The sequence below is a fragment of the Benincasa hispida genome, chromosome 1 (assembly GCF_027475165.1).
Source record: "Benincasa hispida cultivar pf3 chromosome 1, pf3_genome.v1.1, whole genome shotgun sequence".
Lineage (NCBI taxonomy): Eukaryota > Viridiplantae > Streptophyta > Magnoliopsida > Cucurbitales > Cucurbitaceae > Benincasa > Benincasa hispida.
Genome location: NC_143478.1, coordinates 71,048,745 through 71,062,817, shown reverse-complemented (window position 1 = coordinate 71,062,817; position 14,073 = coordinate 71,048,745). Strand labels below are relative to the sequence as shown.

Here is a 14,073-nt window from a genome sequence, read left to right as displayed (position 1 = left end):
TTCAAAGCAACTAGGTTCCTTGCACCTTCCCGATCACAAATTAAAAGCGTGTTGAAAATTTTTGTCCTATTCTTGTTTGACCAAGTCCTGGGGAATTTGGATCTTCTTCAGTTCTTTGGTAAAGTAAAGATCAGATCAACAAAAAAGAGATAATTAACAATATGGCTGAGTTCCTATGGACTTTTGCTGTGCAAGAAGTGTTGAAGAAGGTACTCAAACTTGTAGCTGAGCACATTGGTTTGGCTTGGGGCTTGGAGAAGGAGTTGTCCAAGCTCAAGCAATGGTTACTCAAGGCTGAAGCCATTTTAAGCGACATTGACAGGAAAAAACTATACCATGATTCTGTAAGGCTTTGGGTGGAGGATCTTCAACATGTTGTTTACGAAGCCGATGATCTATTGGACGAACTAGTTTACGAAGATCTCCGGCGAAGGATGGAAACAAGAAGAAAAATGATGAAGGTGTGTAATTCCATTTCATTTAAATCCTTCAACAATAATCCTATTATCTTTCGCCACAAAATGGCAAAGAAAATGGAGGGCATTACTAAAACTTTGAGTAAATGCTACTCTGAGGCAAGCCCTTTAGGACTTGTAGGCCTTGAATTCACAAAAATAGAGAACAATGAGCTTAACCAAATTCGAGAGACGATCTCGAAGCTTGATGAGAATGTTGAAGTTATAGGAAGGGACAATGAAGTTTCAATCATGGTGAAAAAGGTGATTGATAGTAACAATATTCAACAAGTTACGTCAATCATACCCATTGTGGGTATGGGTGGAATAGGGAAAACAACTTTGGCAAAAATGGTCTTCAATCATGAGGTGGTTAGAAAACATTTTGATGAAACTATATGGGTATGTGTGTCCGAGCCATTTCTCATCAACATGATTTTGGAAGCAATTTTACAAACTCTTAGGGGTACTTCAAGTGGCATGGACAGTAAGGAAAACTTGCTCCGTGAACTCCAAAAAGAGATGCGAGGTAAAAAATATTTCCTTGTGCTTGATGATGTTTGGAATGAAAATCCTTCTTTGTGGCATGAGTTAAAGTATTGTTTACTTAACATTGGAAATCGTGGAAATAGTATTATTGTAACTACGAGGAGTAATGAGGTTGCACGAATCATGGAGACACTTCCAAGGCTTCACTTAGAAAGATTATCCGATGATCAATGTTGGTCATTATTTAAGAAAACTTCAAATGCAAATACAAATGGATTGTCTATAACTTCAAAGTTGGAGGTTATTCGTGAGGAGTTGGTGAAAAAATTTGGTGGGATACCATTGATTGCTAGAGTTTTAGGAGCAGCACTAAAATTTGAAGGAGTCTATGAGGGATGGCTGAAAACTTTGGAGAGTGTCATAGATATTCCATTACAAGATGAAGATTTAGTTTTATCGATATTAAAACTAAGTGTGGATCGTCTACCATCTTCCTCTTTAAAGCAATGTTTTGCATATTGTTCAAACTTTCCCAAAGACTACAAGTTTGAAAAAAAGGAGTTAATTCAAATGTGGATAGCACAAGGGTTTGTTCAACTACAAGAAGGAAGAAGCAATATTAAGATGGAGGATATAGGAGAGAAGTTCTTTGATATCTTGTTATCTAGGTCGTTATTTCAAGATGTTGTCAAGGATGGAAAAGGAGGAATCACTCATTTTAAAATGCATGATCTTATACATGATATTGCTGGCACAATTCAAAATTTTCTAAAAGAATTTTATATCGATGAGAGTCGAAAAAGTTCAAGAAAGTTACGCACATTAATATGTGATAGAAAAATGGTTCATAAGACGATTCATGATATGATTTCAAATAACGCTCACTTGCGTGTTTTAGTTGTGAATTCATCTATGAAAAACTTACCAAACTCGATTGATAAGTTGAAGCATCTGAGGTATCTCGACATATCAAATTCGGAGATAGAGGAGCTTCCACACTCTATTATTTTGCTTTGCAATCTACAAATACTAAAACTTGGAAGCTTAATAAAAGAGCTACCAAAGAGTTTGGGACTTCTGGTCAATTTAAGGCATCTAACATTTTCCATCCCTTTTACTGAAAAGACAAAACAAATGCCTCCACATCTGAGTCAATTGACTCAACTTCAAACGTTATCGGGCTTTGTAGTAGGTTTTGAAAAGGGTTGTAAAATCGAAGAGCTCAAACCTTTGAAAAATCTCAAAGGTAGATTGCAACTTTCAAATCTCGAGCAAGTTAAAAGTAAAGAGGAAGCTAGAAGTGCAAAGTTGAAAGAAAAGGAGAATTTATGCGAACTATTCTTTGAATGGAGTTTGCATCCAGAAAGAGAAAGTAGCAATAATAACTACAATGACTTTGAAGTATTGGAAGGGCTTCAACCACACAAAAATCTTCAATTCTTAAGCATCGAAAACTTTGCAGGGAAACTTCTTCCTCATTGTATTTTTGTTGACAAGTTAACTGTGATACATCTAAGATATTGTAGAAGATGTGAAGTGCTTCCAATGCTTGGACAATTATCCAACCTAGAAGAACTCAAGATTTCATCCTTACACCATGTAAAAAGTATAGGGAATGAATTCTATGGAAGAAATGGAGCAAACCATTGGGCACTTTTCCCTAAGTTGAAAAAATTTATTCTCTCTCAAATGCACAACCTAAAACATTGGGAAGAAGTTGCTTCAAATGATAATAATGTTGGAACTATTTTTCCTCATCTTCAAGATCTATACGTTCGTGGCTGTCCCAAATTAACAAGTATCCCAAATCTTTTTGGATTTCCTAATGAAGATGGTGTTAAAAGTCTTCGAACTTTACACATTCATAAATGTGATAAATTGGCAACATTGCCATATGGGCTACAGTTTTGCAACTCGATTGAAGATTTGAGAATAGATGGATGTTCTAGTTTGACCTTGAATTTGAAAAATATGCACAAATTGTCTGTTTTATTTATAGATGGGTTGAAAGCATTGCCACAAGGGTTGGATCAACATCTCAACAATTTAAAAGAAATGGATATAATTGGAGGCATTCAAGATTATGACTTTAATCTTCTCCTAAACCTACCTTCTCTTGTGAAGCTTCGATTGACTAATTATGCTGAAGAAAGTGCAATCAAACAACTTCCTCCACAACTTGAGCGCCTCACTTCATTGAGAACTTTAACGATTGGCGATTTTGGTGACATTGAAGCTTTACCAGAATGGTTGGGAAACCTTACCTCTTTGGAGACATTGGGTCTTTACTATTGTAGAAATTTGAAACACTTGCCTTCAAACACAGCTATGCTACGTCTCACCAAATTGATTCGTCTTTACGTCTATGGTTGTCCACAACTACAACTTGGCCAAGGCTTGCCTGAAGTCAATTAGAGACTTTTGCAAAAAGTCATTTCAAACAAACTCTAAAGATATGGTGCTGGCTGGATTATACCTATTTTTGTGTAGTTTAGATGGTTGTCCAATTAAATTTGTTATGTAATAACTTTTTTTAATTGAATTTTTTAATCTTTTTGTTATGTGTAAAAAGAAGAGATGCATGCAATTATATGCAACATAGGTGGTCCTAATGATTGTCGAACTCTAAAACACTCTTGAGTTATGTCTCTCATGCAAGTTCACTTCTACACCTTTTAGCTTCTCTCCTTCACTTTTGCATTGTGAACAAAGTTAATATTTTAGTTGAGTTTCAAGTTTTTGTTCAATTGACATTGTCAGGCATTTTCTCAACAAACATTTCTTCACGATTATACATTTTTCTTAACATTGAAAATAACCATTATTTTTTTTAAGTGCAATAAAACTAGGGCATGGAGGATTGAATCTCTAACCCTTAAGGGCGAAGGTCATGTCAATACCATTATTTTAATTGTTACATTAATGTACATCCTACTTGTAATACACTTGTATAACGTAACTGATCATGTTTTCAATGGACTAGTTAGGTAATTGTTGGGGTTGATGCTCTAAATCTCATGGGTCATGTAGTTTGTAATTGTAATGTACAAATTATTTATTCATTTAATAAAGTCTGAGGCATTTTATTCAACATTTAGTAACATTAACCCACAAAACCAATAAACTAACATACGAGGTTATCTTCTGTAGTTTAAACATGTCTATAGAGACATATAGGTGGATCGTGTTTAAGTGATAACCTAAATAGTTTGTAGTAGATGGATAAGGTTGGGTATCTTATCCTGGTGACACTACGAATATGGCCCGTTTTGTAGATATTATAATTGTTGTATAGTACTACAAATGATCTGATCCTAATCATTTATGTAGAGACATGTGAACGGGGGTGTTCTATACAAAGGAGTTTGTATAAGACCGGAATATGAAATGATTAGTCTCATTATATAACATCATTAGTAGTAAAGACTTACATTTCACTAGGATGATCATAGATGACATGACCTGAATCCTGAGTGAGTTGTGAACTGTCTATGAAGGTGGTCCTTTGATTTGTATGAGTGAGAGTGGCTAGATCGTCGACTCAATAAGCCTACCATTTTGGGAGCTGGGAACACAACTACATAAGACAGAATTCACCCTTTCCCTAATGTTAGGATAAGTAGATAAATTGTTCCTTTAAGGGCTGATTCCGAGGTTTGAACACTGTAGTGTCACACCTTCTCTTGGTTTGAGAGGGGTTTGGTCATAGTTGGACTATGACTTATTGTTCATTAGAGGGATCAATGACACTTAAAAGAGTTAGGTGTAACTATAAGAGCAAAACGATAATTTTGGTCCAGCTGTACTTACGAGCAATTTGTGAAGGGTCATCGCATTGTGGATTGGTTATATTTAATAGACACAGAAATACATCTATAGTGCGAAGAGTACAGCTGTCGGTCTTTAGTGGAGTGACTGACAGTTAACGGATGTTGAGTAATTTAATTAAAGGTGTTTAATTAATTATTCAAGTATCATTGGAGCTTCAATCTACAGATCTATAAGGTCTCATCTATAGCTCAACTGGGATTATTGAGAATTAATTTTAGATTAATTTGAATTGTTTAAATTAATTGAGAGAATTAATTATGCATGATATAATTAATATAATGTATTTGATACATTATAATATAAAGTTTATTTGAGAGGAATTAAATATTTGAATATGATTTAAATATTAATTATGTGAATTGGATTCATATAATTAAATTTAATATAAATTTGATTTAATAAAATACCACATTTTATTGAGAGAAAATACAAACTATAGATTATATTATATTTGATATAATATAAACTATAGGTTATGTGTTATATTTTGATATAACATATAGTTATATAATAAATTAGTTATTATAATATTATTTAAATTAAAATTTAGTTTTAATTTAAAATTAAATGGAGGGAGTTATTAATTAACTTTCCTCCCCTATTTTCTCTCTAAAAAAATAATGTGTTAGTGGGGGTGATTTTTTGGGTGTGATTATTCATCTTCTTCCTAAGAAGATTACAGAGAAGGTCTCTGTGTGATTTAAAACGAATTCTCCCAGAAAAGTTCATATCTCTAAAAAATTTATCTCCCTCTCCCAAAAAGATTCAGAGCCCACAACTACTGATATTCTCATCTTACCCTAAGCAAAACATAGAGGACGATTTTGTGGTGGTGGCTATCTTGGATTGCTATGTTCTTGGGAGTTTTTCTAATTGTTGTGACCGATTGAGGAGGAGATTGTGAAGAAGTTGTTCTTCAAGGGTAAGTTTGTTTCTAACCCTAATTCTCTTCTCCATTTTCCTTCTAAAAGCATGTTATAAATTCTGTATAATACATATTTTGTTCTCTGTAGTGAACCTCACGGTTCCTTCAGTTAATAACTAAGAAGAATAGGAAAAGAAGAGCATCAGACAGTTGACATACGAGTATATAATTAGTAACTACAAGTTCTCCTTGGTTCAAATCCGCCCCGTACTCTCCATTGTAAAAAATAAAAACCAATAAGAATGATTATGTCTTTTTATTATGTTGTTAATTATTTTTACAAAAAATTTTGTTTTTCAAAACTTGTATTGTATATGCACACACATGCATGTTGATGATCTCACATCGGAGAGATCTCACAAAATCTTTATAAGGTACATGAGGTATTTCTCCCTCATTGCTAATTTGATCAAACGTTTGTTTGTTTTTATATTATTTTATTTTTGCTATATTTACAAATAAAAGAACTTGGGTGTAACGATCCTTTTTTTACGGTCTAAGCAACACCCAATAATAATATGCATGTGGCAAAAAATTTTTATTTAAAAAGATTGAAATGTTTTACTTTATTTTGAAGTGTAAGGAAAAGGGAAGTAGAGTGCACTTAATCATTGTCCATTTGTAAATTCAGATGTTGTATATTTGCATTGTTATTGTTTTTATTTGGAATGTAAATTTTCTTTTATTGAAATATTGAATATTTTCCCGTTGACTTCATGATGGACTGTTTGGTTGTTTGTTTTGGAATGTTCCAATCTTGTTGGTTTCCTTGTCCGCAATTTTCTTGTTGATATTATTATAAAAGGAAGTATGAGAATTTTTTCATCTAGGTTTTTCAAAACTGAATGTTTTATTGTCATTTTTGTGCGGCCATTGCTGAAAATGAAGAAACAGAAAGATCTGTAGGTTCTTTAACGTGCGTGGGTAAATCCTTAAAGAGAAGCGTTGAGTTTAGGGGAGCCTAAATGTGTCCATGGGGCGGGGGTGGGGTCGGGGATGCCATTCCCCATCTCCGTCCCTGCTCCCCATTTCATTTTCCATCTCTGTGAAATTTTCTACGGGGATCAGGGCGGGGATTCCCTACAGAAAATTTGCGGGGATCGAGTATGGGAATTTTTTTCCCGCTACTTTTTTTTAGATAAAAAATCAATTAATTTAAATCAATAATGTGAGCAAATTTTAATTAAATAATTAACTTTATCACTAAATCGTTTATTATGGTTAGTTTTATATGACAATTTGAATTTAAAGATAAATTATTAAAATTTTGGCCTAAAAAAGCTAATTAATTTTTTAGTAGAAATAAATAAATATAAATCGAATTATTCACATATATAATCTAAATTTAAATATTCAATTTAAACATATTCATTATCTTTCTCAATAAATAATCAATTTTGAAATTTAAATGTAATATTTATATAATAATCACAACAACATAACATTAGATAAATATATAAATAAATATGTGGAAGCTAAAATTTAGATGTAATAGATTTCATGAACTGTTTTTGAAAACAAAAAGCAAAATAATCATTATCAAACAAGGTGTAAAATTTAAATTGTTATAAAAGAAAGGAGCATTATATGATTTGTGTATTTTTCTTAATAAGGAAAAAATGTAGTAACTTGGTTTATTAAATCTATTTCGGCGGAAGTTTCTTTTTAAAAGAAAATTAATATAGTATGTTATAGAAATTTTTATTTAAATTTAATAACTTTCAAACTAGTTATTTAAATGCTAAATTATAAAGAATTCCATTGAACTTACTTTAGGTAAAAAAAAAATAGCCGAAGAATAGTATGAAAGTATCATCATCATTAATTTTGGATGGAAATCGTTAGTACTCTGTATCAAAATTATCGTTCAACTTTCAACCATTTAAAAAATACCCTTAAATTTGAAAAAAAAAATTCCACATATTATTAGTATATGGACGGAAGCTATTAATACATCGTTTAAAAATTATTATTGAACTTTCAAAAGTTACATTAATATTCTTAACCTTAAAAAAGTTAAAAAAAATTCTCATTCCATTAGTCTAGTGATCAATTTATTTGAAGTATTTTGAGTTAAAAAAGAACCCATTTTAAAACAAATTATATATATAGATTAGATCTCTCATTTTTTTCTAGATAGATACTCTTAGTTTTTCTCTCATTTGTCCAATCTTTACACCAATTCTTTTAGCACCCAAATATAAATCACAATTTCAAATTAAAGCATAAAATCTCAAAAAATCTGAAAAAAACTCAAAATTAAATTCTCTCCTTAAAACTCACCAAACAATAAATAACTAAATATAAAAAGACGTATTTGGCTATTAATACACACTTAATTGCTAACATGCAACCTTATTAATTCATGTGTTTAAGTCTTAAGGTCCATCGGTGGTTCCATTATTCTCTTTTTTATTATTATAGTCTATATACCTTAAATAAATATGACGTTTTTTTAGATAAACAGATGTCAAACAATCAATAAAAAAAAGAAGTGGGTAATGAAGAATATAGAAGAGAAAATAGAGAGAAAATAGGAGTCATGAGTTGAAGTAGGGGATAGAGAGGAAATTAAAGAGAGAGCTGATGGAGAGTATAAATAAATAGTAAATATATTTTTTAATTTTCTTGAAGGGTAAGTGTACCAATAAAAAATTTGAAAGTTTTAAAGATATTCTTACAATGATGTATTACCAATTTGTTGTTCATATACTAACCCTAAGGGTATATACATATTATTTTTTTTGAAAAAAAATTTAAGGGTATTTTTAAAAATTTTAAAAGTTCATGGGTATTTTTTAAGCAAAACACTAATAGTTTTCATCCAAAACTAATTTTTTTAAAATAATGTTATTTTAATCATTATTAACAAAAATAGAGTTGGGTGGATAATATTGATAAAAATAGGGTTTTTAATCGTGTACCCAATACACGATTAGAACTAAATCATGTACCTGGTACACGAGTCCCTATGATCTAGCATGTGCAAACTGCCAATGTGGCAGTCATGGAACATTGACCAAGGTAATCGTGGATCGGGTCCATAATTACCCTAAGTCGTGTACCAGGTACACGATTTAGTGGTCCCTTAAACGGTCACAACCCCTTATTTTCCCCCTATCCGAGAGATTTTTCTCTTTTCTTCCTCCCCATCACCACCGGTCGCCAAATCCACCGTCTTCACAATTACCTTTTTCTCCTCTCTTGTTGCTGTCACTGTGAGCCGATCTACCACCCGCTGTCTCCAATCTTTGTCATCCCGCCTTAAATAAAATTTTTCTTTAATTTTTCCCAATATATGTATGAGGATAAGTTCGAAAATGAAGATTGTTTTATATATATATTATTTTGTTTGCATTTGGGATGAATTAAATGTATAGTTTATGAATCCATGATTTAAATCTATAATATTTAGATATATGTTTAACTTAGAAATTAGATTTTGTTGGGCTATTTTTTTTGGATGATTTTGTTGGTCTATTTGTTGGGTTGATTTAAGAAAATATATATATTCGTTTATAAAAATGAAGATGACTTCATATATATATCATTTTATTTGCATTTGGGCTGAATTAAATATATGATTCATGAATATACTATTTTGTTTTTTTTGGGCTAATTTAAATGTATAGTTTATGGATCTTAGATTTGGGTTGACTTAAATATATAATCTTTAGATCTTATATGTTGAACTTAGAAATTGGATTTTGTTGGACTATTTGTTGGGTTGATTTAAGAAAATATTTGGATTTCTTATAAAGGAAGAAATAATATTTTTTGTCAACTATAACCGTTGAAAAAAATCATAATAAATATGTCGATGTATCATGAAGATTTAGTCATTCTTGAACTTGGAAATGATGGAGATAATGATATTGATATTGAACTTGATGAATTATTTGGAAATGATAAGAGTGGGGAACATGATCTTGAGTTGGTACCATCGGTTATATTCACCCAAATAGATTGGAAAATTACTCATTCAACATGTGAACGAGGGTTAACTTTGGAGGAAAGGAGTATATGTGTAGATAATTATAGTTTAACACAAAAAGGAATGTTATTTAATACTAAAGAAGATTTACAACTTGCTATAAAAAATACTATGTGACAGAACACTGAGATTATTATAGTGGAATCAAATTAAGATATTTGGTATGTCAAATGCAAACAGTGGAAGGATAGTTGTGATTGGAGGTTACGGGCATGTCGGCGTAAAACTCATGGGATGTCCGAAATCACCAAACTTGAAGGGGAACACTCATGTTTGTTTTCAGAATTGTCACAGGATCACTCACAGCTTGATTCAAATTTTATGAGTATCGAAATCCAAAATTTGGTTAGAGCTGATCCTAGGGTATCTGTGGCCCTACAAGCAATTAAAAAAATAATATGGCTGTGGCAAGCCAAGAAAAAAGCGTTGATTGTTGTGTTTGGTGATTGAGAGAAATCATATTTAGAGCTTCTGTATTGGTTGAGTGCTCTTGTTCATTACAATCTAGAAACACGATGAGATTTGTATTTTCTTCCGTCTGATGTGCCAGGTACGACTATTTTTTGTCGAGTTTTCTAGTCCTTCCGTCCTGCAAGAGAAGAGTTCAAATATTGTAGACCATTAATCCAGATCGATGGAACTCATCTCTACGGAAAGTATAAGGGGAAATTATTGACCGCCTTATCTATTGATACAAATGGACATATATTTTCCTTTGCTTTTGTTATTGTTGAAGGTGAAAATTCGTCTAGTTGGTCATGGTTTTTGTGGGCATTGCATGAATATGTTAACCAAAGAGATGATATTTGCTTGATTTCTGATAGACATAAGAGCATTCTTGCTGTAATTAATAATGAGGAAATTAGTTGGAATGAATCTAGAGCGTACCATTGATATTGTCTTCGACATGTTGCCAGTAATTTCAATACGAAATATAAATCAAAACAACTAAAAGATTTGGTGTTTAAGGCATGAAATCAACACCAAAGGCGTAAGTTCATTCGGTGCATGAAAGAATTGAAAAAATTGAACCCTGAATTCCTTGAATATTTTTCTGATATTGACTTGGAAAAATGGACCCAATCACATGACGATGGGTACCGCTATGGGTGGATGACAGACAATGCAGCTGAATGCATAAATGGTATTTTCAAAGGTGCTAGAATGTACCAATTACTTCTTTGGTTAGGCTAATATTTTATCGCACAATACTGTATTTTGAACGTCGAAGACAAGAGATTAGTGAAGCATTTGACTATGGGGACATGTATACAGAATATGCCCTGAGAAAACTTAAGAGGTGGGAAAACCGAGTATCTGCACACACAGTGACATCTATTGATAAGGAAACTCAAACTTTTGAAGTACAAACTGGCATAAGTATGATTTCTCCCTCTAAAGAACAACACACATAAGTTTTGAGCTTGAAAGAAGAAACTTGTTCTTGTACTAAGTGGCAGTCATTCAAGATTCCATGCTCTCATGTAATTGCAGTTTGTAATTACATGTATTTGACATATATACCTCTTATTGGTGAATGCTACAAATTTCCCCATTTCAAGCAATGTTATGAAGGTCGCTTCCATCCAATAAAACACCTAGATTATTGGCCAGAATTATCATTTACAGAAGTTCGTCCGAATGCGAACTTACTAAGAGAAGAGGGTCGGCCAAAAAGTACGTGCATTCATAATGAAATGGATTGGAGAGAGGCAAGCCAAAAAGTTCGATGTATAATTTGCAAGATACGAACTTATTAAGTTAATAACGAATGCGGACTTACTAAAGTAATTTGAATTTCTTAGGTAATGGAGCCTGATCTTTCTAATCCTGTACAACTATATCAACAAAATACGCATCGTTCACAATCGATATGGGATAGTTCTTCTACCATAGTTTTGAGTTGTCGGAGAAGGGAGACATCTGCACAACATACTCCAATTTGATCAACGTATTATTCCCTACGTTAAAGATGACATCAGTATATGTAGGTATGCACGAGCATACATTATGTAGCTTATTGGAGGATTTTTGTTCCATGACAAGTTGAACACTCTAGTACATCTCATGTTTCTCCCGTTACTGTTTGATTTCGAGTATGTTGGTACGTACTTGTGGGGTGATGCCTATCTTGCATGGCTTTATAGAGAACTTTGTCGGGTTACCAATGCACAAGCGTCGCTGATACTACTACAGGTATGAGCTTATGATAGGTTTCCAATTATAGCACCACAAGTCCAGTTACAAGCCCCAGGTCATCGTCCACTTAGTGCCAGGTATTATTTCATTTATATATTTATTTTGTTATATTTTTATGTAAGAATATAAATTAATTATATCTTCTATAATTTTAGATTGAGTGGTGTATTAGTTGCCTCTAAACAATCAGCGAATATATTGCTAGTATACCAAAAAATATTTGACAGATTGATGCACAATCAGGTAACAAATGTATGTATAAATGAATATTTAAAACATTTTGGATGTATGATTATCTTTTTTTTTTTATCAGATTAATTGAACGCCATACACATAAGATATTTGGTCATCACTACCTGATTACTGTCGTGATGGTGAAAACATCTGGTTGACTGTTAGCCCTTTTATATGCTTCCATATAGTAGAGTGACATCATCCAAATAGTGTGTCAGTTCAGTCTGCAACAAACGGTACCTTTGTTGCTATACATTCCCAACACTACACCGGATTGATTTGAGAGGTAAACACGACCAAGACTGGCGTCGAATTCACGGGGAATATATATCCTACTGGCATTGATGACATAATCGTTGTACGTAGGGAAAAATAACAAATGAGCTAGCTGTATCAGATGACTACTTTTCCTGGTACGATTCAATCACGAGGCGATTTATCACAACTAACGACGCTTATTATTACTGCATGGTAAGAGATTAAAAAAAAATTTCAAATATATGATATGAATATTGTTTAATATTTATTTTTTTCATCATACAAAATAATTTTATTGGAGATATACAACAATATTTAGTACAATACAATTTACCAAAATTGGGTTCAATGTGTCACCAAACATTGGTCAACATAGAAAGTATTATTCAACAAACAAGACGACTCAATGTTGTTGACACTGATCGAAGGCGTATTCGTCGTAGATGACAATGACAACATGGTGAAACTAATTTAGAGGCACACAAAGACAACCCCATGTGAGGTAAGGGCCAAGAGGGTTGTCTTTAAATTTCATGTAAACTTTTATTTTCAAATTAAAGAACTAATTGTAAATCTTCTTTAGTATCATGACATTTTTTTTTTTTTAATATGAGTGCAGAATAATTATGTTTTTATTGTAGATTAATTATATGATTAAGTTTAATAATGAAGGAATTTGTGGACCTGGTCCAGGAGTCTTAATATTGTTGTACATCTTCAATTAAAAAAATAATTAGTCAATCGATTTTTAAAAAAAAAAAAAAGAAAAAAAAATCGTGGACCTGGTCCACGAGTCTCTCTTTGACTGGTCGACCAATTGAGCCGACATGGTACTAACTGGATTAAATGCTAATCGTGTACCCCGTACACGATTTTTCTTCATACCAAAAAATACCCTATTTTTGTTAATACTTTCCATTCTTACCTATTTTTAAAAAAAATTTTCCCATGTACCCCATTTTTGTCAATAATTTGAAAATCCACAATATTTTCGAACTTGATCTCCAAAACTAAGAACCATTTTTAAAAGTTTAAGGATATTTTTGATATTTTTAAAAATTCAAGAATATTTTTAACACAAAGTACACATTTCAAACATTTGTTTTAAAAAAATAATTTAGCCGTAATTTTAAATGGCTGAGTCAAAATTCATGTAAATTGGACAAAAGATGACTTAGCAACATTTGAGTCGTAGGGTGGCAAAACACACACCCATTATTGTAAAAATTTCTAATACTACGATTTCTATACTTTCCCTATTCATTATTTGTTAAAAAATAACATTTAAGAGTTTTGTGAGGTCTACGAAATAAATCAATAATAATTAATAAATCACTTAATTTTTCTTCCATTATTCCCTTGCGCCTATGTCCAAATCCATATGGATGCATTTTCTTGTTTTATACCTTTATTTTAAAATAAAAATATTAACAGTTTTTTCTATTTTACATTTTTAAAAATTTTAAATTTAAATAAGTATAAGAAGATTTGTTTTTCTTTTATTTAAAAAATTAACAAAATAAAAAAAATCCCTTTTTATAAAGTAAATTAATTACATTTAAAAAAAAATTAATTTAAATATTTTTCTTCTCGTACAAAATAAAATACTCTTACTTAATTATGTTAAAAGCCACAGGTTCTACAATTTTTTTTTTTAGGAAAATTGCATTATATGAAAAATATATTTT

The 14,073-nt window shown here is 31.7% G+C and overlaps 1 protein-coding gene across 1 annotated transcript; it reads left to right on the top strand.

Annotated features, from left to right (window-relative positions):
• The first annotated feature begins 9 nt into the window (after positions 1-9).
• Positions 10-3,679, top strand: LOC120072941 (disease resistance protein RGA2). The gene has a single exon (XM_039025476.2). It carries the CDS (start codon positions 162-164, stop codon positions 3,357-3,359), a length of 3,198 nt encoding a protein of 1,065 aa, XP_038881404.1. The 5' UTR covers positions 10-161; the 3' UTR covers positions 3,360-3,679.
• Positions 3,680-14,073: the final 10,394 nt, after the last annotated feature.

Bases quoted from the DNA above. Each gene is read 5' to 3' on its own strand.
- LOC120072941 (XM_039025476.2), top strand. From the start codon at position 162: ATGGCTGAGTTCCTATGGACTTTTGCTGTGCAAGAAGTGTTGAAGAAG.